The sequence below is a fragment of the Centrocercus urophasianus genome, unplaced genomic scaffold (genome assembly GCF_019232065.1).
Source record: "Centrocercus urophasianus isolate 14NV4802_14NV808 unplaced genomic scaffold, USGS_Curo_1.0 seq_32, whole genome shotgun sequence".
In the NCBI taxonomy this organism is placed as follows: Eukaryota; Metazoa; Chordata; class Aves; order Galliformes; family Phasianidae; genus Centrocercus; species Centrocercus urophasianus.
The window spans coordinates 6,155,942-6,182,718 of record NW_024884889.1 but is presented as its reverse complement, the minus strand read 5'-3'; the positions used below and the strand labels follow the sequence as shown (position 1 = coordinate 6,182,718).

The following is a 26,777-nucleotide window of genomic DNA, read 5'->3' as shown; positions in this document are numbered from 1 at the left end:
TTTGTGATTCCCCTAAACTCAGTGATCAGGAGATTACCGTGGTTTCCTGTTGCCAGTCAGAAAAATAATGCATATTTATGTGAAGGCATCTGAACCAGAGAAAACCAGGTGCGCTGTCATTTCTATTCAGGATTGTACATTTCAGCTTTTTCTATGTACAAGATATTGTTTGGGTGCTTCTGAAGGTCTAAATTAGAAAGGAGTGGGAACTCTTGATGGGAATGTGCAGAACTCATTCCAGCTGGTACTAAATCTGGTCTGAAGAGGAAAGGCTGCATCTCACGATGACAGCTTTTGTTGTCAGCTGTAATGTGCTTGCTGACTCTTTGCTGATCGCCACAAATGCCTCAAAGTTTTTTGGATGAAGCTAAGTTCTTCTGCTAAATGTCAGGCATCAAGGACAGCCAACAGAAGCCAGATCTGTGCAGCAGAGCCTGTCTCCTTGTTGTGTTTATACTGACCTCTCACTAAGCAGTGAGAATGAAAATATTCTGTGAGTCTGTGTGCTGATTCAGTCATCCTATGAAAGTGTCTTGTGTGAGTGCTGGGATTCATTTTCTACATTTGTTAAGCCTTGTAGGATGTTTTACAAAAGGAGTGTTACTTCAGAGCTCTGAGCAGCAAAAGCCTTTTTTTCAGTGCTTTCTCCAAAAGCATTGGAAGTTTATATTTGAGCCTAGTATTAAAAAGGCATCTTGATTTGGTCAGAGAAATTAGAGGAGTATTATGTGGCCTTCAGAGATAGGGAAGATTAAAGCAGCCTGATTGCTGTTGCTAGAAACATGTTTTATCTACATCTTTTCTGAAATTGAGATGGAACTATGCCCTTCCAGGACATAGTAATTTTATTATTTTCTTTGATCAAGAAACTACTTAACATGTGCTGATAGCTACTACTTGTAAACTCTTATGAAGTTCATTTCCTTTTCTTCTGGTCTTTTTTTCCAGATACCAGCTCCTTTGTACTTTGGTGAGTACTGCCTCCAAGGGGAGGCTTTGCTCTCCTGTGACTTTTAGGATCTTTGGAGCAATGACGGTTGTTTCTCTTTGTTTCTAGGGATTGAAATTGTTTTAAATATGATTTTTTGGAGTTAAAAAGGTCATAAAATGACCATTTTCAGTTATGGAGGGCGCTCCGAATATAACACCTCCTGTTTATTTCCATGGAAACTACAACAGATGAAGTGAGCATAATAACATTATTTGATAGAGCAAATTGTCAGCTTCATCAGCCCAAAAAGATTGAAGTCAGAAGGCATCAAACCTGAACTGTGCAGTACATGTGGCAGGGCAGTCCAGCCAAGAATGGCAGTGTGCTCCATGGTCTTCAAAATGTTTTGAGGCCAGGTGTTATTGTGCTGCAGGAGAAAAGCTGCTTTCTTCTCTGACCTGGCTTTCAGCTTAAAGCCAGTATTGCGAGGTAGTGGTCAGAGTGGATGGTTTGTCCAGGTTCCAGGAAATCTGAAAGAATCATCTCTTTCTTGTCCCAAAAGACAAAAGTACACATCGCTTTACCCACTGAAGGCTATGTCTTGAACTTTCTTAGGCAGGGAATTCACATGTCACCACACCATGGACTGCCGTTTTGATTCTGTCTCATAGCGGTGACACTATGTTTCATCCTTAGAAGTTATGCAATCCAGGAAACTGTCACCTTCAGCCTTGTATTGGTTCAGGAGGTCCTGGCAAACTTGAATACAGCATTCTGTCTGTTCCTATGCCAGCATTCATGGGACCCATGCTGTGCAAACTTTGTGATATTCCCACGTGGAGGAATTCAGTGACACACCTTAGCATCATCTGTATTTCCATGTCAGATGCTGCTCTGTCAAACTGCCCCTCTGCTGCCATCTGTCTCATGGCAACAAAGTGTGATGGAATATTGGTGGGAAGGTTCAGCCTTTACTGCCATCCCACCAACATCTGCCTCTGACACCGTGGGGCATATAGTAAAATAGGAGGCATTACTTTTGGTGCAACCCTTGTAAAAATTCTGTCACATTAAGCAGTTATCTTTCCAATTAAGATTCTATCCACGTCTTCATTTTTCATTGTCTTTCTTCCTCAGATCTAGTTGCAACTCTGTGTTTTGGGGGCTGCAGAATACGTATCTCATTATTTAAAGCATAAATTAATAAAAACAGTAGTAATCCAGGATAGCTCAGTAACTGTAGTGATGATTGAATTATTTAACATCGCTTCTGTTACATGCACTGCATTCCTTGAATTTCTCGTTTTACTCATGATGTCATTTGCATGAATCTTTTCTGAACTTGTTCCTATTTTTCAGCATTATTTTGAGAGAGCATATCTGAAAAGTGATTAAAGTGATTTAATTATTCTACCAGGTTGGTTTTTTTTTTTCCTCGCACCCCCGGGGCGCTCGGGGGTCAGGTAGTATAACTACACAATCTGTGTGTTAGAAGAGTTGACTTTTTATGAGCCACTGTATTGCACTAAAATATGGTTACCTGGTTTACCACTCTTCTGCAATTTCCATATCCAGGAAGTAACGCATAAGCAGTTTGGGTTGTTTCTATTCAGTTGAATCCCCACTGCTGGTTTTCTGAGAAGGGAATCAGAGATGCACACAGTCTGGCAAGATGGACAAGTATTTCCTTTCAGTTGCCACTTGAGTCAAAAATCACGCATGGCTTCTTGGCTGCTGTCAGGCCAAACCGTTCCTTTGAGATTTCAGTGCCTGAAGTCCTTTTGAGGAGTCTGTTTCCTAGGATACTATCTGGTGTCCCATAATATGACCTGCAGTCTTTGTAGTTAAATGCATGTGTATGTGTATGAGCATAAACACATGAAGACATTGACCTGAGTTACGTGGTAAATGTTGATTTGGATTGTTGTGGATGCAGCCAAACAAAAAGTCCAGATCAGTCTTTGTTTATGACTCTTCTTTCTCATTTTAGTTTTATAGTAGCCTGTGCCATTTTCTGATTTTTTTTTCATGAAAGTTTCTGCTGAGAAAAGTTATATATGTACATAGCTTTCAACTAAGATTTAGTTCTTGAAGAAAAAAGACACAGCTGAGTGATAATTCATCCTGCTTATGCCTCTTTTCTTCAAAAGATCATTTTGATCTTCTCCATTTGACTAGTTTTGCCTAGTGCTAACAATATGGAGTTAATAGCTTTAATTATGTTTGGAAGAAACATTCAATTTTCTGACATGAAAGCATGGCATAGCTACCAAATCAAAGAAGTCATGTTATCAAAACCGTATATTAACCTAGAGGTGCAAGAAGTCTTAAAGTTATCATTTTTATCTCCAAGTGTAAAGCTTGTCAGATAAGTTAACTCCTGCTGTCAGTATGTCTTTCTTAAAGAATCCTCTTATCTATACTGCTTTGCTTGTAATTGTAGTCTAAAGGCATATCTATCTTTCTGTGCAGTGGAACTTCCCTCATTCTGACTTAACTCTGCTATTATTTGGTAGCATGAAATATGCTCTCAGTTAAACGCTCTTACAGAATTTTACTGCACAACAGGAATTCCAGTAATACTGTCAGAAGATTGTGGACTGTGACTTGATATATTTTAAACTCTCTCAGTGGAAATGGCCCGTACATTTGCATTTGTGGTATTGGTTTATGAAAATTGAGAGGTAGTGTTAACTTTTTTTTTTTTTTTTAAATAAAATTCTAAAGCCAGCTAAGCCAGGTCTGCTTCAAATTATATGTATCACAGGAGAAGTTTTGCTCAGGAATAGTGAAGGGAACACATGTGTTTTGAAATTGATCATGATAAATTAGGGGAAGTTGCATATGGTTTATTTGATTTTACCATCAGGGTTATGAGCTCTGTTACTCAGCCAGTTATAAATTTCCGTGTTAGCAAAACTACAGAGCGAGAACTTTTTATTGCATTTATTAAGGGTTCATTTTTTAGAACAACGAACTTCTTGCTATTCCATGACAAATGTGATTGGATATATGACTGGAATTTTAAGTTGGGTATTATTGGACAGAAAGACTGGAAACTAATATGGAGAAATAGCAGGTATGCCAGTTTCTTAGTTACATCATCATGTTTTATCATTTCTGGTTTCACCCACTCGGCCTTTATGTTTGGAAAGCTGAACAAAAGAAAAACCCAATGAGATAAATTAACCAAAACAGTCCCTTTAACTTCAGTTCTGTTTTTGAGCTATGCCAAGTGGAAAACTGTAATCATTAGGAAGAAAAGTTGTTCTCATACTCCCACGCTGGAACTCATAATTTTTGATTCCATGCTTGAAGAAAACCAATTTGTTGACGTGTTGACACTTCTCTGAGTCTGATGGTACTCTTTGGAGGACAGTGCTGCATAAACCTCTTTGAGAGGTGGCACATGAGAGCAGTGGGAGTGCAGTGAAGCAGAGGGCCCTGGGAGACACTGAGCATAGCTTAGCTTTCACTTGTAGTTCACCAAGGGTTAGCACTGCTCTTTGTTTGGTACAGTCTAAGGAATGAGAAGAGTCCTGGTTCTGTTATGCTTTTCAGGATTTTTGTTGGTACTGGAAGTCGTCTTGTGGAGTTAGATGAGTACATTATTTTCTGAAGATCTTTGTCTCACTCTGTTGAGATGATTTATTTAGGTGCTGTAAATAACCTGTGAGGCATCACGAATTGCCACAAATAGATTGTATCAGTCCAGTCACCCAAGCATAGCTCTGGGAATAGGAATATTGGTTACACTGACTCAGAAGCCTTTTGTTGTTTTCTTCCACATGGTGGTGTTGCAGATGGTACAATACTGCTGCCTGCAGCACAAGTTTTTGTTTAAATCCCTTATAAATTCATGGTCCACAGTTCTTTAATCTTCTATACATTTCCAAGATTTATAGGAACCTTGCAATCATTTCCGTTCTGTTTTGGACTCTAATGTTCTAATCTGTTTTCTGTACGTACAAGAAATGTGATGCATCCTATTGCTAAAGCCAAGCAAGTGGTCCAAAAATATGCCAGATCCCACATCACTCCAGTGAACTTGAGCTCTGATGCCTTAAAAAGCTCCAGAATCCCTTCCTGTCCTGCCAGATGTTCCTCCCATGTTTTATGAAAACAAATGATATCATTTTAGCACATGAAGATGTCTTCTGTTTTCAAACTAAAGTTTAGGTCATTTACAGCTCTCTGGAGAGTCCCTTGTGCATTCATGAATTTGTGAGACATTCATCAGAATTAATAGAGTTTTTAGGATGTCACGAAGACAGTTTTCTGGTAAATTCACAATTTAGGGTTAGATTTCTTCCTTTTGCTTGTCATGCAAAAGAAAAAAAGAAAGCAAACGAACAACCAACAACAAAAAACCACGAGCACCATCTATTAAGCAGAAGGTATTGTTTGTTTTTCTTACCCACTGTGTCATTCAGATGATGAGAGCATTCTTTATTTACCTCTAATTTGCCTTTTACCTCTTTAGATACTCGTTAGTTCTGACTACTGAATCAGTCCTATAGTTGAAAATGAGTGTGAAATTTCTAAAAGATTCTGTTGGTCTATTTCTACTGGTTGTATTAAGCAACTGAATATATTTCAAGTACTTCTCATTGCTCACAATGCTTCTCATTGACATACTGCATATTAATTTATAACTAAATTCTCCCCTTAGTTGTATTCATAGTGCTGGTGTTATGATAGAACTGTTTTCTTTTTGAGGGTTGCACTCTTAGGGAGTGCTTTATAACCGAAAGTAATTTGCTTTCACAATAGGAGCTCTAATACCTGAAGCATATTCACGTTCCCAATCTGTGGTCTGACATATTGTCATATAATGCTTTCTCAAATAGCTTCAGAAAGCTACCTTTCTATAAATTGACAGCCTGTGGCTATTTTAGTTGCAAACAGAAAATTTGCAATGTAGGCAGATGGCTGGCATTCCTTTCAAAGCTTTGGGAGTGGCCCAGGGTCATTCATTTGAAATCTTGCTTGCCCTGGCATATTGTTTGAGCATTCTTGTTTCCAAAAACCAATGAAAAATGAATATTTTGCCTTGAATACACAACAGAATAAATAAAAAATGAAGGACGTGTAGGAGTTGAGAAATAGATTAAATATTCTGTTTCCTAAATTCTCGGTAGTTAAGGAATCTTGAAATGTTAGACCCTAAATGCCTTCACCTAGACTCTAAATAACAGTCCACAGAAAACCGTGATATTTAATTTGGCATATTTTTTCTCAGGGTTAGCTGTATCAAATATTTGTATTTTTTTCTGAGCTTGAAGGAAGCTTAGTATTTGCAGATATTGTGTAATTCCTATTTCCATAGATATGTGAAGAGGTTATTTGAGGGCAGCATTGTGTTGCTGTCAAAAGACACACCCCTTATGGCCAGCAGACCATGCTAGGCCCAGGGTGAGCTGGCTAGAAGAGTCACATTTGGCTCACAACCTTTTTTCCAGCTGCTGAATTGTATGAAAAAAACATCTTAAACTATTCTGGGGCTAATTTAAGCTGTAATATTTCTGTTAATTGAAACACAAGTGCATTAAAATACATTGAAAGGCATTAAATACCTTGCATCCATCTTTTGTGAGTTTGAGCAAACTGCGTCTGTAATTAAAAAAGCTGCAATTGTGATGTGATGGGAAAAGTGATATCTGCAGCCATGAGTGGGATGGTGTATGGACTGTGGTATACTCTGCTAACATGTGGGCCTCTTATAAAGCAGTTTAAGAAATCCGAAGTTAAGCAGTGCATAAAGAACTGCAGTAGTTTGAAGAAAGTAGAAAAAGGACAGACTTGCAGAAGAAGTCAGAATCTACTATTTGTATTGACCTTTAGTTTTTCTGTTTGACATGCTAGCTAATTTATATTATTATTTATAATGCATTAGGCTTATAAAACAAGGACCAGCAGGAGGCTGACTTCCTGAGGATGAGAAGCTTAACCGAAGTGTAATATTTACTTTCTTTTAGAAAGCATTTCAGAAACAGTTGAACTTTTACAGAACTAGGACTTCATGCCACAAGCTTGTCTGTAACAAAATTTGTAGGAATCATAGGTGACTTTGCTTACTGGGTTGCTTTTTCCTGATAATCTGTGTAGCAAAATATAGGAGCTTGTGCAAAATACATCTGTAAATATACACGTTGTGACCTAATCTATTGTGTGGCTTGAGATGGCAATGCTGATTATAGCCCCACAAGTTGGAGAGCGGGCAGGCTTGCTAAGAAACTGAAGGGATAGGAAGAAATTTAAGCTGTGTTGTTCTTGTTCCCCTTAATTCTGTTGATGATACTTAAATTAGCAAGTGCCAAAACCTAGGAAGTTTGGACTGCGTGCAACGTGCCTAATTCTTTTTAGAAGGGGGTGGAGATTCTGCTGGCTTTCAACGGAGACTAAATATGCTGTGCTGTTTAATAACAAGGATTTATGAAAGCTCCCAGCAGCTATGCAACACTGCTTTTCTATAGGCAAACAGTGCTCTTTATGAGGGAGTGAATGTTAAAGTGAGATTGTCTCACTGTATCTGTCAGAAGAGAAAAATAACAGAATTGTTATGTAAACTCTGTTTCAAGTACTACTGTGGTTAAAAAAAAATACAAATCAACCTATGTGAGATTCAGATGTAAAGAGCATTAAATTCTATTAACTTGATATTAGGCATTAGAAAACGTCAGTGATTTTCCACTGCTGCCTTGCTAACTCTATTTTTGTTTTTTTAGTTTCTGTTTTACTTGCTGTGTCCAAACAATAATCAGCAGCTGTGCAGAGTTTAGATGGAAAAAAACCTCTAAACTCTATGAATTACAAATGCTGAAAAACATACCAGTATTCAGTAACAAGCAAGCAAAATAGCTGTGATGAGTGGGGGCCATGAAAAAAAATTGGATAATACAGGGCAAATCAACCCCGCTTCAACTTTTTAGCCATATAGATGAGAATTTGTGCTTCAGTAACAAAAAATCTGGTAGAAGACATCTGTTGAAAATGTGAACAGGAATATAGAATTACACTGGTCCAACACCCAGAACTTGCTGTATTAAGCACAGGATCGGTGCCAAAAAAAGCAACATTAAGAGCTGTTTAGTCCCTTTCCTTGTCTCTTCCTCTGAGCCTGGTCGTAGAATGATGTGCTAAAAACTGAGATGGAATGACTTAAGTGAGCTTCATGACAAAAATTACCGAAACAGGAAGCTGCAGCTGATAATGGAAATCACTTCTGGAGCTTAAAATAAAACTTTATTTATATGTACTTTCATAATTCTGTATTTAAGACGATGCAAATGGAGGAACACTTATTTTTTCGGGTAGGATGAGAACCTTGATCCTGAATGCCAGATAATCCCTCAGATATGCACTTTGCTTTCAATGCCATTTGGCTTTCTGTATAAATCTTTGGTTGCATTTAATGGTTCATCAGGGTTTTTCTGTTTTAGAGGTACTACTTCAGCCTGCTTGGAATTTTATATCAAAGAGAAAATGAAATACAATTTCAATTTCCCAAGGACAAGGAAAAGGTACAGAATGAAAGGATTTTCACATAGATCAGTGCTGCTGCGTTATAGCATTGATGTGATATGTATATTATACTGTAATGCCAAATTTTGAAGAAAGTGTTGCTTTGTAAATATTCAACCTCTTACTGCTGTAACAAAGGAAAAATACTAAGGAAGTTTTCTCATTTAGTACTGAGTTTCTTATCCACTACTGCTTCATAGTCACAACATTCTTCAACTTAGCAGCAGAGCAAGGATGTTATGATTGTGACAATTCTTGGAGGCTGATATTTCCAAAGAGAGATATCTTAGCTAAGGAGTTATTAAGTTATAAGGAGCTCAATTGTTTCGTTTTGTTTTTTTTTTTTTTTGTAAATTAAACTTATTCTGGATCACCCTCCATATGCAACTAGTGCTGCTCCCCCTCAGTGCTGCAGTTCAGCCAGTGCACTCTACTGATTGTGACCATCCTCCCCCATGCTGAGACCACCGTGCCATGGCCCTGCCAAGGTTGTCGTTCTTGTCTTGTGAACATGAGGCTCAAGACCTGGGAACCACTCATCTAATAATCTCCTGAGCTAAAGTTGCTCTGTACTGGCATATTTCTAATATTTAAATTTGTCCAATGTGTAATGCTTTATTTCATTTATGAATTTGGCTGTTGTGAGTGAAGAATACCATCACCTTCCTTGAGTCTGTTTCTCAGACTAATGCCAGTAGATTTTATGGCTTAAAATTTTCTCTCAATGGATTTTTTTTTTTTTTTTTTTTTCCTCTTCACTTACATAAATCTGAAGTCTGAAATTGTCTCGGTCTTTTCTGCTCTTGCTTCTCACTAATATGTTAATCTCCAGAAATAACATACTCATTGTAGATAGCTAAAAACGAAATACTCTGTAGGTTTTTGTCTTCTGAATAGTAACCATCTTCCTCGTAGCCTCAATCTTTCACCTACTTTTTTTCCACTCTGTATCTATGTTTTCCATTGTGTTTAATTTTATCTGATTTTCTTGCTTCTCTCTGCTTTTCATTTGAGCACTCATGCTTTTCTTCTTTGGGCCCCTCATTACAAGAATCAAGGTCCTGCAGCATGTCCGGAGAAAGGCAGCAAAGCTGGTGAGGGGTCTAGAGCACAAGTCTTAAGGGGAATAACTGGGGGAATGGTGATTTTTCAGTCTGCAGATGCTTAGGGGAGACCTTAAACCTCCCTACAGTGACCTGGGAAGAGGTTGAGGCAAAGTAGGAGTTGACCTCTTCTCCCACACAGCTAGTGATAGGACTAGGGGAAATGACCTCAATGGCCAGGGGAGGTTCAGGCTGCCTATTAGGAACAATTTCGTCTTTGAAAGAGTGGTGAAGCATTGAAACAGGCTGCCCAGGAAGGTCATTTAGCCTCTGTCCTGGAGGCATGCGAGAAACAGTAGTTGTATTGAGGGACATGGTTTAGTGGGAGATACTGGTGATAGGTAAACGGTTGGACTGGGTGATCTTGGAGGTCTTTTCCAACCCTGGTGATTCTGTGATTGAAGGTGATAGAGAAAGCATAGTCTGGATTGGCAGTTCTTTGCTCCAAAACGGGCATCTCACAGCTTCTGTTTTGTGTTGGTTTCTACTTGGTGTTTTTCCCGTGCTGCCCTTCCTGTATCACAGTCATTTGTTTGAAGTGCCCATGTGTGTTAAGTGGACAGGCTGAAGATGTTAGGACTACTTGAAAGTTTTAATTTTATGCTTCCTAACCACAGGACTTCTTTACTTAGTTGAGTTTGACTAGTGATGTTAAAGCCCCACTTGCTCTTCCCAAGTTATACAAATATGCATTAAGCACAAGAGATGAAGAGCTCTTAGAGACAAAATGAACTTTATTTCCAGTTCCTGATGGTTTGTTTGATAACTGCTGCAGTTTCCTACGTCTGCCAGTTCTGTTACCTTCTTTCTCTTCTTAGACTTCAAAACTGTAAAATATGAAAACTGCCAAGTGAAATAATGAAATGATTCTTCTTTTAATAACCATGCTAAATTGATTGAATTCAGCACTGTGCTTAAGGATGCACAGTTGTTTCATGGTAATGAAAGTATTATTTTCATTCTAAAAGCAACTAAGTCTACTCAGTGCAAAAAGATGTTGTTAATTATGTGGAAAAAAAGTCCTGAAAGGTATGGTATTTCACTTCTAAAACACAATTTATTTTGTGAACATAAAGCTATTTTGACCTTAAGTGTAGGCAATATGAGTAAAAAAACCATGAACAAATCTACCAAAAACTTGCACAAAAAACACAACAACAACAACAACAACAACAACAACAACAAAACAAAAAAAAAAAACATGGAAAAAAATGTAAGACATCAGCTGTGCTATATAGTATTCTGTACAATGTAGATCGTGTTGATTAATATGGGTGTAAGGCAAAGTAAAATAGGTTTTTAGACCTTCAGTTTGTACTGTGCATGATCAGGTAACTAATTTTTATTTTATTTTAGTATTATTATTATTTTTTAATGTGTGTGCTATTCTGTTCTCTTGGTATTCAAATGAAAATGCCTGGGTCATGTATGTATCTGGGAAGATCTTGTAGCAGTTGCTGTGTCCATCTCAGCCTTAACTGTTTCACATAGTTTAATACTTAAAGGAACAACTTTCTTTGCAACGATGGATTTTCTCTTTTCTTCAGTTATTTTTTCAGTTTTGCATTTTTCCATTCTTTAGGGATTTGAATTAATTCAACTCTGTTCTTAATTTTGCTAATTTCAAAGCAACGATTCTGTTGTTTTGGGTTTTAGACACTTATACGTGTGTGTGTTTCTATAATACGTATGTTTGCAGTTTTCCCTTCAGTACTGATAATTTTGCCTTATGTAGTCTGTTCTTTCTCCTGGAAATCATATCATTAACTTGGTAGCACTTGATCCTGAGATTGTTCAGAAGACAATGAAGTTTTAAATATCATGGAGATGAATGCTATGGCATCATACTGTGGTCATGTAGTCTTTATTGGAATAGTTATGACTGTAATGATATCATAAACAATGATTTCCTTACTGGTGTATTTTTCAACATTCTTAAGAAAGCCAGCTGTAATGTAAGTTGTTACTGTTCTCAAGTGAACAAGGACAGCCAAAAAACCCATGACCTAAAAAAATGTGAAAAAGAGTAGAAAAAAATAAAAAATAAAAATAAAATAAAAAGGTAGATAGTAGAATGGGTAAGACAGTCTCTTTCAGAGCATTTCTATTAGGGTTTATTTTGTTATTATATGTCCAAGGCAGTGATGAACAATGGTCTTAGAGCAGCTGCATTCTTTGCCAGACATGTTTGCTGTTTAGTTGCTGATGTCTTCTGCATTCAGGTTGGTGGCTGACCCATTATATGAGGAATGTAGATCTTACCAGGTACCAGTGCTGCTTAAAAACAATTTAGTTGCTGAAAGTTACAAAGCTTGTCACATTGAACAGCCTAACCAAGAACCCAAAATGTGAGAGAGAAACTGTTGCATGTTAACGAGGGTTCTCAAAATGCCACTCAGAGGCTTGTCAGACTTCTATCAAAATAGTCTTTGCTTTCTTGAAATTCTTAATTTTTTTTTTTATTTTTTTTTTGTAAGGGTTGTGGAAACTGCCCCTTAAGAAGGGAGATGCAAAAGTAAATAAGTAAATAAATAAAGAAGAGAAGAAAAGGAATTAAAAACGTACTGCTTTCAGATTAAGAAGAGCGTAGGAGCTGTTGTTAGCTCAGTGGGAATGGATATCTGTGAATCAGTGTGTTGTGTCATGGAGAAACACCTCCAGTAGATCGTTATCTCCTTTGACAAAAATTAAGCTCCACATTTGTCTCTTTTGGTGCATGAAAATTTTTTCCCAGTGAAACGCTGCAGGTTCCCTTTCCCACAGTTGTTTCTGTTCTTGTGCCTTCAGGCTCTGCAGATGTTCTTGTGTCCGCAGTTGGATCAGACCTTGTTGTTTTTATGTCCTGGTCTACCCAGTGCAGCAGTAACTGCTTGTGCTGTATGGAGAACGTTGTGAAGGAGCTGCAGTGAAGTGCTGTGTGCCATTGTAGAAGGGGCTCTGCAGCTGTAAATTCGTCCATGCTGGGTCTTGCCATTGCCCTACTTATAAATATGAGCACCTAAAAAGTAAAGGGTGGTGAGTTGAGGTAGTAATGGTACTAAAAAGTAGAAACTGTGTCACTGGCTATTAGAGAAAATGGCATTAAAATTTGTGCTTCTAAAGGTACATCAGTACTACTCATGCAAGCTGATGCCCCTTCTCCTGAATCCAAGTTATATTCCTGTGCTGATGACATTTTATTGGTATCTCTTCTGATATTTTTGATGATTAATGTTTTTAAGTTTGGGGTATGACTATGTTAACAAGCAGTAGAGACTCTTAAATTTCATGGAGAATCAGTCCTAAGCTTGCCAATAGCTGTATATGACAAAAGGAGGGTGCGTTCTCTCCTAATTAGCTGCAGGGCTGCTGCCCAGTTCCTTTTCCCTTGGGATGTTAATTAATTAATTTATTTATATGTTGTTGTTGTTTGTGGTTGAAAAAAAAAAACAAGTTATTGTTATTTTGAATAAGTTGCTCTTTTTTTTTTTTTTTTTTTTTTTTTTTTTTCCTTCTCAGTGCGTGGAGTAGAAAAAAATTGCTATAATTGTTTATTTTGCACTAGTAGTCACTTATCAAAATATTTTCCTATCCCTGGTAAATGTGAATTGGTTTTAATGTAACTTCAAGATTTTTTTCTTATTTCATTTTAGGAAAGTCAAGGATTTAGGATTCTTTCAAAATTTAAACTTCGGTTATTATTTCATTCGCCGTGTCTCTTCTGTTAACATAAATCTGCTGTTTCTCTCACAGTAGCCAAATTTTTGGTTATTTCAATCACTGGTAATTGGGAGTATTTTCTTCAGTACTTCAGTCGTTGAAATAAAAAGTGTTGAGACTGTAGTTTACTACAGTTTAACAAGCACTCCATGTAATGTTAGTGATCAGGAGAATAGGAATCTGGGGAGACAAAGGGATAAGAAAAGTATTCCAGCTACCTAGGGGAAGTATTTTGTTTCATAATATGTGTTTATTTCATAGTAATATAATTGATCTTTTGGATGCTAGATTTTCTTGCACATCAGAAAAAAAAAAAAAAAAGGATATAAATCTTACTATTTTACATGATTAATTTTCACAGTAAGTAGAAATGTGAAAGCAGCTGGTCAGAGGTGTTCTGTCCCTTTCAGATGTGAATATATCAGTTTTTTTCATGTAAATCATGAACTTTCACTAACAGTTGCTCATAGTTGTGTGCAGATTTGAAAATACTGCCTGCTGAAATTCATGTAGTAACTTCTACTGGAATATATGAAAATTGGCTCTGTGGTTCTCTGTTAATGTTTTATTTAAAATTTAAGGTTGTTAAAGTTTTATTTATTTATTTTTTGCTGCCATATATGCAAATAAACTGATTTTAATCATCGTAAAACAGGTGAATTAATTTGAGTTTATAAATTTATTACAGGAGTTCTGTGGTCTCTGTGTGGTAAAGATGACATTTGTTACCATTATGGTTGAAGGTAGCACTGATGAGAAACAGTGGTAGAAACAGTTCAGATGGTGGCTTGCAGTCCTATGCTTGTGGTTGGAATTGAGATCGTCTGCATATTACTTGCCCTATTTTGTTCTCATCGTAATGATTTCTGGGAAAAAGGATATTGTGCCTGAAAACACGGAACTGATTTGAATACAAAACCAAGCTAATTACAGCAGCAGAATTTGCCTTTTTCATAGTGAGGTGAAATTCTTTTTAGTCATTTAGCACAGTTTTTCTTTTTTCTATTCAGGGTTGCAGAGGCAGTTATGTAAGCAGTGTAGTGGATCGTATGGAAGAAAATGACTCACTTAGATAGTCTGTAATGCACATAGCTGTGTTGTTGCAGGGAAGCACTCAATGACTCAGCTATAGAGGAGGCTGCTAGTTGGAACTGCTGCACATGGAGGTGTAGATGAACCCTGAACTTGGGCCAGCATGCTTTTGGGCACCTCTTGCTGCATGAATTACTGGTCAGATTTTGAAAAAAGCTGGGTGGCCTACCTCCCATGAAAGGGAGCTAAAAGCTTTTGAGATTTATGTTTTACCTTTCATTTAATTCTCATACTTTTGTTGTCAGTTCTTGGCACCTTCTGTGAAGTGGATGAAGTGTAAACTTCCTGTGCTTTCCAATCCCAGTAGCATACCAAAATCTGATGCTCTGCTTTTAAAATGCCTTCTAAAATTGCCTTAATCCCTTCCTTGGCATCTTTTCAATGCAGGAGTAATCTCTCTGTCATGATTCTGCATCTGCTGACAAGGGGTGTACCTGTGTGGCTGATCACAATTTACTTCTCGCTTTGCCTGATTTGTTTAGTTTAAGAAAAAATAAAATAAAATTCAGGCTATAGGTTCCGAATTCATCACAATATTAGCTTTTCTACACTTGTTTTCACAAGTTGCCCAAACACGATAACACCGTCCATGAATTAAATGTTCTTCTAGCCTGCAAAGTACACAAAACAAAGCATGTAATGGAAATGCTTTTTGGATCTTAGCGGTCTACTGCAGTGTTGCTCTTGTAGAGCTGTCCTTGGTAGCTGGGCGCTAATTAGTGAGCCCAAGATACAGCTGGATTGCCTTTGCTGTCCTGCTGCTGCACTCTAGTAGCAAGCAGTAACAATCTTGGTTGCATCTTCTATTTTTTTACTTATCTCAGTGTAAATACCATCAGCAGTATATTTTATTTAAAAATGGCTGCTTGTAGTTTTAAAGATTAATAACTGTGGAACTGTTTGATGTAGATAAAATTTTTTCTTCAATTATAGTTGATATATTTCTGTACGCATTTTGTGGGATTTTATGCTAATGGTAGTTTTAATACCAGAAAGAGCCATTCTGTTGCATGTCTCAGCTCTATGAATTGAACAGTATGATTTCACTCATGCTCAGTTACTTCTGACCGTCTTCTAGGAAGTCATGAAAACTCATTTGGTCCCAAAGCTGTATGATGGTTGATTCCTACTGTGGGTGTAAATACCCATAAAAATATTTTCAGTGTTTTTCCTTTGTCCTTCTATTTTTCAGTACTTTGTATTCTTAGTACCATATTTTGTTCATCTGGAATAATGGATATTTGATGTGGTGGTGGTCCTGTTGAAAGAGAGTATTTTAGCAAAGAGAGCTTTGCAGATAGATAGTAACTATCCATAATAATAGTTTGTGTTGCCACATTTAGAATGAAGTTCCCATGCTTTATCTCTGTGTCAGAAATAATCTTATTTTTTCTTCTCTATCACATTATTTTTCTGGTAACATGAAGGTGTGTATCCCTGGATGGAGATGTCTTCTACAGTATAATTATTTTCCTGTTTGTTTCTGTGATGGTGAGGCAATTGTTTGTATGTAACAAGTCTAACTGCCTCATGTACCTGAATGTTTTCTCTTAATTTAATTGGGCCTTTTTGAAGGTGAAAGCTGAGTAATTTGAGTTGCATGAAATCAGAACTTGAGAGCAGCTCGGCAGAGAAGGACCTAGGGGTCCTGATGGACGAGAGACTGAACATGAGCCAGCAGTGCGCTCTGGCAGCTCGAAAGGCAAATGGGATCCTGGGCTCCATCAGGAGAGGGGTGATCAGCAGGGACAGGGAGGTGATTGTCCCTCTCTACTCGGCTCTTGTGAGGCCCCATCTGGAGTACTGTGTCCAGGTGTGGAGCCCTCAGTACAAGAAAGACATTGAGATTTTGGAAAGGGTCCAGAGGAGGGCGACTAAGATGATCAGGGGGCTGGAGCACCTCCCCTATGAGGACAGGCTGAGGGAGTTGGGCTTGTTCAGCCTGGAGAAGAGAAGGCTGCGGGGTGACCTCATTGCAGCCTATCAATACCTGAAGGGAACCTACACTCACGAGGGGAGTAAACTCTTCAAAAGGGCTGACAACAGCAGGACTAGGGGAAATGGATCCAAGTTGAAGGAGGGAAGATTTAGGTTGGATGTTAGGGGGAAGTTCTTTACAAGGAGAGTGGTTAGGCCCTGGAACGGGCTGCCCAGGGAGGTTGTGGATGCCCCGTCCTTGGATGTGTTTAAGGCCAGGTTGGACGGGGTCCTGGGCAACCTGATCTGAACTATAGGTGGAGAGCATTTTCTGTATTAATAGAATGTACGTTTATGCATGATCTTCCTTTACTACTATAGAAAAAGTTTTACAGGGTAGAATTTTGCTCCTCTTTCTGAAAGATATACGTATATTTATGTACATTCTCTCTGCCAGTTGAGTTTGTGTAAATGCATAATGTGGTGCCTGTATAAAATGTAAATGAAATAAAGCAACCTTCTCCCCTCAGAAAATAAGAAAAGTGAAGTCGTATAAAATTTAGCACAGTGTTTAGTATAAAGAAGTGTACATGTCTTGTATCAGATATGTAGTTTTTCAACAGGTTTTTCCCAAGTTTATTGTCACTCCTGCATGTTCAAATCAAATGAGAAATTTGCTTGTAAACACCAAGTTTTCCTGGTCACTGAGTAGACAATATGAGAGTGTGAAGCAAACCAAAACAGATAGTTTCAGCTTTGTTTGGATCATTGTATAAGTTCTACTCTGCTACCTCAATTTTTGTTTTTTTGGCATGTTAAGCAAAACTGGTTATCAGTTTTGTGTCAATTTTCTGGCGCAAAGTTATGGCTGAATTATCTGTGAAGAACAAAGGAGGTGCGTAGCTGAAGATGCCAATTCTGGCAGAAGTTTCCTGAAGGGACCTATTAAATCCATATCTGCCCTTCAGCGCATTCTTCAGCGTACCTAGCATACCCAAGCTATCCTCTGCTTGTTTTCCGTAAGATTGGGCGTGTGACAAGATGAAGTACACAAAGCAACTTCTTCAGATAGTTTCAGGCTATTAAAATGTTAAGGCAGGAGACAGGAACGGTCCTCTCTAGTTACAAAGTACTGTGAGACTTCCACAGACATTCTGAAAAATTAAAGCGTAGTTTTAAGAGTTACAGAAGTGGTGATGTTTTGTTTTTTTTTCTTTTGTTTGTTTGTTTTAATGTTCAGGTGAGTTTCTGCATCAGGCTTTGAATTGAAATGCAGACTTTTCATTGGAAAAAGGGGAATATAAAAAGAAACGGTTACCAACTTCTTCTCTCTTGCCAAGTATATTTCTTTCTAGTTGCACTGAAATTAGTTCAGAAAATCTGTGGAAGCCAAGCCAAGCCACTTACTCATTTGCTGCTGCAGTTAAATGTGTTAGTTCTTTCCATGTTTCTGCCTTTTACCCTGTTGCATTTTTATTTGACCTGCTAAACAGAACTGACTTGTGTAAAACAACTCTAGTGTGAAGAAAACTTCGAATGTTGCATTATACTTTGCAAGTAATCACATCTATTTCTTTCCTGTTACTCATATTTAGCTCATACATTAGAAAATCTTACTGGATTCGAAGATAATTTGTTTACATTTGGGTCAAACTTGCTTCAGCACTGTTTGTAGTATGACCACAGCTGTATTATTATTAAACTTAAGATTGTGCTTGGTTACTGTCAAAACCAATTCTAGCTGTCAGTCCAGATGTTTTTTTTTTTAAAAAAAAAAAAACAAAAAACATAGCTTTGTTTTCCAGCAATCATTTATTGCTACTTACTTAAACAGCGAGATATTTTGCTTAGTGTCTGTGCAAGGAAATTCAGTGCATTTGTCAGACAGACTCATCTTAAGTCATGCTATTTGTACTTTCATAGCAAAGTGAACATCACTGCAGTGAAGTGCTAAACATGGATCCTGGAGAGGACATAATTTTCAACCCAGTCTTTTTCTAATCAGTGTACTTGTTTAGAGCTCAGTTTGCCTTCAATTTTCATTTCATATTTATACATCAGTATTATGTACTGAAGCCAAAGTGATTTCTGCTGATACATTTCTGTCTCTGAGTGCAGTTTTTGTTAATTCGGAACCTTTGTTTTGTAAACTGCCAGTGTAACCAGGAAAGAAAAATGGGCTCGCTGTTGATTTTCAGCACTTCCTCAAGTTTGATTTGGACAACCTGTGTGACCTCTGCAGATGTCTTTCTAAAGTGAAAATAGCTTCTTCCTCTTATCATTATTTCGGCATATCAAATTTTGTGGTTTTTCATTGTGCTTATACAGTGGCCCCTATTATGAGCAACATACACTAGAAACCTCTAGAAGATTCTTATAATAGGAATAATAAATAGTATTTAACTCAGAGAATTTCTTCTCTCGCTGTTCAAAACTCTAACCATTTAAGATCTTTATTTTCCTAGGAACTTTAAGCAGAAATCAACTAGAGCATCCAGTAACTCTGTCTCTTGACTTGACGGTAAAAGCTGGTGAGGATAGGTTAGCCAGAGGAAGGGTCTGCCTGATGTGTACGTAGAGAAATAGCAACCCTTGGGAGGAGAACCTTCACGAATGTATGAGAAGTGACTGAACAGTTTCAGAAATGGTCTCAAACATTTGCTGCTGATAATTTGCTGCTGCTGATAAACATCTTTTAATGCAAAGAAATAATGTATATGTGGAAATACTCGTATTTAGATGTTTGTGGTTTTAATTGAAAATTCTCTTTCTTGAGGCCCATGTAGATGCTGTTTTTTATTTTTTTATTTAAATTTATTAATTTTACGAGGCAGTCAAAAGGAATTTTTAGTGCGATTTCTTTCTCTAGTTGCTCTGAGTTGAGGAAAAAGTAACAAATGAAGATATAATGTAATATCTGGGAGTTCTGTAGGAATACATAACTTTTACTTAAGCCAAGATTTTTAGGTATGAATTTGATTAAATTATTATTAATATAGCGTTAATCAATAAGAGTAAGTTTTACAGTAACAGGGATGTACTGAAAGTATTATCAGATGAATGATCACTGCATATATGCACATATATGTATGTGTGTGTAAGTATGTATGTATGTGAACGGAGCTGACCACATGACAGTAAAATAAAACTAGTTAGTGCTTAGAATCAGTTAGAATGTAAGTAGAGCAGAGAGGGTGTCACGCTCATGTGAGTTGGTGACACTCTGTCGAGTTCATTAATGCTAGCTGAGGATACTGCTTTCTCCATTCACTTTTAATGATAATGTTGTGTTGGCAGGGAGATTTCATGATTAAATCTCAGCAAAAAATGGTCTGCATGCTGAAGGCATAGATCCCAAATTCTTGCAGGTGGTCAAGATTCTTGCCGTATATCTTTACCCACTAAGTTGTGATGGTAGTTTAGGGAAGATTGATTAACTATGAGAAAGTCAAACAAAAAAAAACACAAACACCTGAGAGTCGTAAGGAGAACAAGAAAAGAGAAAAGAAGAAACGTACCAAAAAGTTTTAGGAAAGGATGAAAAAAAAAGATGAAAAAGAATGGGGTTTTGAAAAGTAAAGTATTTGAAGGAATCCTTATAGTGAGATTAAACATCGAAGGACAGCATAGAAATCAACCAAGAGGATAATGGAAAACATATCAATTCTCTGATGCAAACGAAATGTGATAAAGAAATTAATTGGAGTGTTGAGAATGACTTGTGTTTCATTTTCAGGAGGATGTTAGGAAAAATAACGATTGTGTTCTTTCGGTTTTGTTCATTTTGTTGCTTTGTAATTTGAATGTTAATGTCTTTCAGTGGTTCTTAGTCTCCTCTGCTGTATTTGTGCATATAAATCATTAGATATGGTGAAAATTTATTACCTGATTAATGTTAGGTTTATATGATGGCATTTATGCAATTAGTAAAGAAACTAGCCTGTAAAAATTTGAGAATACTGAAATGATTTGTCTTTTTATAGTTGTCTTTCTTTGTTTAAAATAAAAATCAGTGCACAAAAGTATGTAACATAATTGTATATTTGTCATGTATTTTCCTAAGGTTTGTAACCTGGCAATATAGTCTTCAAATTGGTTTTGATGTCAAAATAAATTCTTTAATTAAATTGAGCTCTTTTTTATTTAAAGCTGTCTTTTGGGGAGATATTGCCTTAGATGATGAAGACTTAAAAATCTTTCAAATTGACAGGACAATTGACCTTACGCAGCACTCCAATGAAAGACTTGGCCATAACACAGGTATGATATTTCAAGTTTGCTTTTTAACTAACTTTTTTCCTTTTATTTACTTCTAAATAGGAGGCAGTCACTGTCTTAAAACTTTGTCATTAATATTAGTTTCATTTACAGTTTGAAAAGATACTCGGCAATGAATATGAATTGGTTTTAGTTAAGTCAAAAGGGGAGAGTTTAATGGTATTCCTGAATTTCTTGCTTAAAAAGCAAACAAAGAGCGAAACAACTTGTTGAACCAAAGAGCAGAAACTGGGAGGAATCTCTGCCAGTCCTCTCTGCAGGTAGTAATGTGGGAAAGGAAGCTGTGCAAAGCTTTACTTTCAACTGCAAGTTCCTGATAGTGCAGCTGAGATGCCCTTTGGAAAAAGCATGTGGAATCCTGGAGGTGAGACTGGGATTCTAGAATTACAGCAGCACCTTTTGTTGTTTTCGTTGTTGTTAAATCTACACAAGAACGTTGTTATCCTTGCTATCGTTTGCCTTGTCACACGTGGTGCCTTAGTGCCAGACACCATAATCTGATTAATTTTCAGAGAGACAGATAAAGAGATATTATTCGCTTCTAAATATATGTATGTGTGTGTCTGAAAAAATAGTCCATGTCTAAATATCTGCCTACCTCACATCTGAAAACAGCCACGCTATCATGCTGTGATTTGTAAACTCAAAAATGGGTAAGCTTTCACAATATGGTACTAAAAAAAAATCAAAGTGGGAAAGGTGTGAAATCAAATATTTATGCATAGTAAAGAATCTATATTTGTGTAGCCGAAATTTGTTTTTCATTACTCATGTTCGCTGTGTTGATGAACTCAACTGCTCTTTACCTTGATGATTCCGAATATTGGAAAATAGGGATCATTTTGAGGAATGACCACAAAGGAATTCACCAGACAAAAGAAGCATTTTTCATTTTAACTTCTCCATATCAACATAAATAGGGTAGTTCAGCTGTTCATTAGTTAGACATAGTTAGACAATATTGTTTTAATATCCTGAAAATTTACTTTACATCCCTTTAGTACCACTTGTTTCTTTTCTAGATCAATACTGGGTTTGAAAATGTTAATTGTCCATGGTTTCCTTCTTCCCTTCCCCCTCTAACAAAATACTTTTAATTGACTTTGAAAATATTTCAGCCCCTAGATTTGCTGACAGTGTAGACAGTGAGGTCAGTCATTTCCCCTGAAAGTGCACTCAGTCAAGTGATTTCTTTGGCCTGCTGATCTTCCTTTTGCTTCTACATCTTCCCCTTTTAACTCCAAAGATCTCTCTCTATTTTCTCTCTCTCTCTCTTTTGTTTTGTTATTAAAGTATATTGATCTAAGCTGTTTTTATACTGTTTCACATTATGTATTTTATTTTCTTTACTTACCTGTGTTGAGGTTTGCTCATTATCTTTGCCAGTCAACACAGTATCTTATTTAGGATAGTGAGTTGTCCCACTGAGGGTTACTAATGCAGCTGGATCAAATTTGCCTACCCTTACTGTGCAAGAGGAATCGATGCAAGGGAAATAATCAGTGGAAAATGGACTTGGAGAACAAACTCTGCTGAAAGTACTGTTTTTGTACCCGTTCTCAATGAGCACTCAGCAATCTCGATTTTTTATTTTTTATTTTTTGAAACAGAGTAGAAGTCTTTTTTTAATAATTTTTTTTTTTTTTTTTTTTGAAAAATATCGCATATAAATTCAGCACATTTTGATGCATACGTTGGAGTTTAGCTGGACATTACCTACAACTGGCTTATTAATATTAGATAGTGACTTGGAAATGGAAGGTCGAGATACGAAAACAAATTAAGGGTTTATCTTCCTTACAGATGCAGGGACAATTAATTACAAGAATGATTTCCTCCTTGTTATTCTGTTGTTGATCTCTCAAAAATACAGATGACATCATTTAGAAGGGTTAAGTACTTGGGCGTAAACTATCAAGATAGAATTGGAGAGTTGCATTTTTCATTGCAACTACTAATTAAAATCCTGAGCTAACGGGCTTTGATCTATGTTTTGTGACTAATCATTTTGGTGAGAATTATAGTATGGATTTGCAAGATCAGATACTTAACTCTGAGCATCTTATTTTAGTCATGCAATATATAGTACATCATTACTGTGAATAGAAGCAAGAGCAAAGATTGCAGCATTGCTGTGTGTACTATTACAAGTGCAAAAAAATGCTACAAATATGATTGAAATAAATATATATATATATATATATTTAGACTGCAGTTTGGCAAGACTGTAAATCATAATATAAGCCAGACTAGTTATGTAAGATACTTGTTCCATTTTTTTTTTTTCCACTAATTGGATTATGCAGGTTATCAAAGTAATGATACTTGAATTATTTTTTTTAGAAATAAATTAGAATAATAGTTTCTTTCAGTGAGTAATGGAGTCTTTTTCTGCTACATTAAGGTTACTATTTTTTTTTTTTTTACAATGTTTATTTTATATTTGTTGGGACTCTATTTGCATTTTTATGATATAAATGTTAACATGAGAGGCAGTTGCATTAATAACGACTGATAGAAGCAATGAAATGGTTACATTCTCTTTACTGTATATTACAGTTAACCTTATAACTTGTTGGGAAGGAATGTGTTGAACTATTACCTCATCTATCTAAAATGCTTAAAACAATTTGGAAAATTTGTCTCCAGAGAGCTAGCAGCTATGTGACAGTGTAATCCAAATAATTAGGCACATTGTTATTCACTGAGCAGCCCATGGACTCACTAGCCTTATATGGTAGGATTTTAAGTTGCCTCTTAAGAAATATATTTTCCACATATGTACTGAAACTTTTAATGGGAAATGTGGAAAGGTCTGTTGTGTGGTGGTTGGATATTTTGGTGGTCTCTTTGTTTCTGTCTGACTTTTGGTGTTGTACAAGTAGTTTGAAAATTCTCTTGTTCTGTGACAGTTATTGATTATTAAATATAACCTATCACAAACATAGAAAAATCTCAAAGCCTTCTTAACAATTCTGAGGATTTATTGGCCTGTGGGGTGTTATCAGTGCTCTTTCTTTGAGCTTAACTGTATTTTCAAAGCCACTTGCAACCACAGCATAATTAGATGTGAAGGTGGCTCGTGACATGCATCTGATGAACGTGCTCGATTCAGAAATGTTGTACATTTCTTGAAGTAGCATGATAGATGTTAAAATAAACTATTAGTTGATTTCTTATTGCTCATTGATTACCAAAATGACACACACATATGCCTGTAAGGTCTTATAGCAGTACACGCCAGCATGTGACATTTGAAAGCCTCTGAGAGTCCATTGCACAATTCATGTTGACAAAGAAAGCCGAAACTTGCATGGTATAATTAGACATATTAAAGTGGCTTTTTGTTGTTGTTGTTGTTCTGGTTTGTTTTTCCAAAGATGAAACTTTGGATGTTTCCTTTTACCTTTTTTCCTTTAAATGGGAAGATGATGGCATCCATTTAGTAAACTCTTGTGACAGTAGGGCTTGTAGCCGTCTATCAATGCAGCTCAGAGAATCTCAGTGTCACCAGAAAGAAGAAAAAGCTCCAAATAAGAATTAAATGATGTAATTACCGTGACTTGTCTGAGTAACAAAGACATGCTGGCTTACATTCTGGAATGCATTTTAGAAAAAAATTTCAGCTAAAAATGTCTTCTTGCTTCATTGTCGAGGATACTTGAAGAATTTGTAGGCAAGTCATTCAGGAATGTTAAACTTCCTTAAAGACACATAGCACTTTCTGAAGGATACTTCCCAATCTCCTCTGGCTATGTAGCTGCTGTAGGTCTGTTTCCATGTTCTTAATTTTTCTAAATTCTTTCTTTTTTTCTTTTGTTTTTAAAGGTGGCTTTGGAGAGCATGGGATGTCAAAAAAGCGAGGTGCCCTCTATCAGCTTATAGAAAGGATAAGAAGATTTGGCTCTGGTATATTTACTGTTTAAATTATGAGGTTGCTTGATATGATGATGTAACATGAGCATTAATGATTACAATGCTTTAATGTACCGAAGTGTCTCTGCATTACTGTTGGCATAAGCAAACTTTAAACAGTATGACAATTCTAATGAAGAGATCAGCTCTTCATCACATCTTCTTAGAGGTCTGTTTCCAGTTTAAGATCTGGAAGTTAAAATGTACTTTTACCTTTCATATTAAGATTTCCTTAGCTACTTAGCATGGTTATGTTCACATTTACAGATACTACTTTTATCAATACAATGTCTGCTCAGTACTTGAGGAATGTGATAGATAGCTGCTAATGTAGCAGTTTTTCCTCTGGATCCGTTTGGGGCACTGTGATGAGTCACACAGTTTGAAGCTTTTATGGTGTGTTGCACTAAATAAACACATCATCCTTCTGTCAGTGTGAATGCAGTTGAATTCAGCATGCAATATCAGTTAATCTCCATTAATACTGGCCAAGTGCATTTGCCATATTTCATACAAGAAGGTGTCATTTTAGTGTCATGGAATGTCAACTTCTCAAAAGAAAATATGTAAAACTGCATTTTAATCACACTACAGTGTGTCTACATGCATCAGTGTATGTCTTGTAAGATTAACCAGAACACTCTGACTTTTCTGTAATATGTTGGTATACAGTCTTCATTTTTATGACATTTCCATACTGCATAAGAACTTGTTATCTTTCATATATGCAACTTGGCATAAGTGATTCGTTTTAATCATCTTCACTGATACCCATTACTAACTTACAGGTTGCATCAGAAGAGAAAAGCTAACTGAATTATGGCATACAAGTACCTGTCTCGCTGTCCTTATAGTTTTTTGTAGTCACAGTAAATTTCAACTGATATAGGAGATATTTACCTGTAACAGGAAGGATGATGGATAATCTCTCAAAATAGTAGGCTTTTATTGATGTTCGAACTTACAGCCATGAGTAATGCTTATCCACAGGGATGCAAAAGCTCATTTGTGAAAAATACGTGTTGACATCCTGAAGTGTTATAGGGTTATTATGAAACTGAAAGTTATATTTCCATCTGAGAATGTTGTGGTTATTAGCATTAGGTGCAAGTAACGGAGATCAGAGGGAAAAATTAACTGTGACTTTTTCCACAAGTTTACAGTTTACTTTGCAAATAATTTATCTATTTTTCCAGACATTTCACGATAACAAAAGCCACTGTAATGGAGTTCTTTCTGTCCATTGCTCTAGGAATAGCCATGCACTTGATTTTTTTCCAGATCCAGGAATAAAATTGAAAGGGACAGTAAATGTGATGATTACTTGGCGTCTGCCTTTTCTCCCCTGCTGGAGAAATCCAAACTTTCTTAAAACAAAACAAGCAAACAATGAAAAATAAGCCGAACCGAAACAATAACAACAGCAAATAAAAGACACCAGAAAGTGTATTATTATTATTATTATTATTATTATTATTGTTTGGTGTGATTATGCAGACAGTGTTCCTGTCAGTCAGTAAGCTTGTGTGTTTAAATTGTTACTGTAGATACCTTTGGAAGTTGAAGGTTTAGACACGCCGTTTCAAGCACTTCCTGTAAAATGAGTAGTAATAGATTGTTGATAAAGTACATATAGAAGTAATAGTATGACTTTGACATCGTGGAAAATAATTATTCAGTAATGGTTCTCTCTTTATTTTTCTATTCTTTTTTTTCTTTTTAATGATCTCAATTAGTGTTTTGTCATTACAGGTTTGGAGCAAAATAATACTTCTAAAGGAAGAACCACAGTGAAATTCTCAGGGAAAAACGAGAAGAACAGATTTCCCAGAGCTGCTACATCACGAACAGAGAGAATATGGCCAGGGGGTGTCATTCCATACGTAATAGGTGGAAATTTCACTGGTAAGTTTTCAGCTTTATATAGGGAGAAAGAATATGGTTTATTTTTATTTATTCATTTATAGAGAAGTCACACTATGGAAAGATTTCTGCAGGATCAGGCCAGGACTACATCTGCTTTGAAAACGTTAGCCATCCTTTAATGAATTGTTCCCAAGGGCAAGAGGCATAATAAAGATATTTAGGTTTGTTTTAGATAAGGAATTCTGTTTGTTGGATGTTTCTTCTGTTATATGTTTGTTTTCGGGAGCCTAAATGACAGAATGCATTGAAATTTATTTTTATTGATTAAAAAAAAAAAAAAAAAAAAAAAGGATGTTTATTTAGTTTAAGAATATAACAGAATTGACTAGTGGGACATGTATTTTGCTCAACTGATGTAGCGCAATTAAATGACTTAAATGTGTTTTGTAATT

General features: G+C 36.5%; 1 protein-coding gene across 8 annotated transcripts in view; it reads left to right on the top strand.

Moving 5' to 3' along the window:
- Nucleotides 1-26,777, top strand: part of TLL1 (tolloid like 1) — a 133,906-nt gene that overhangs the window by 37,254 nt on the left and 69,875 nt on the right. For 7 of the 8 annotated variants that reach the window (XM_042829827.1, XM_042829826.1, XM_042829828.1 and 4 more), the window contains exons 2-4: nt 20,416-20,526; nt 24,373-24,453; nt 26,212-26,364. In XM_042829827.1, the coding sequence (XP_042685761.1) occupies nt 20,416-20,526; nt 24,373-24,453; nt 26,212-26,364 (345 nt within the window). The remainder of the gene's footprint in view (nt 1-20,415; nt 20,527-24,372; nt 24,454-26,211; nt 26,365-26,777) is intronic. The other variant, XM_042829829.1, reaches the window with a different exon arrangement.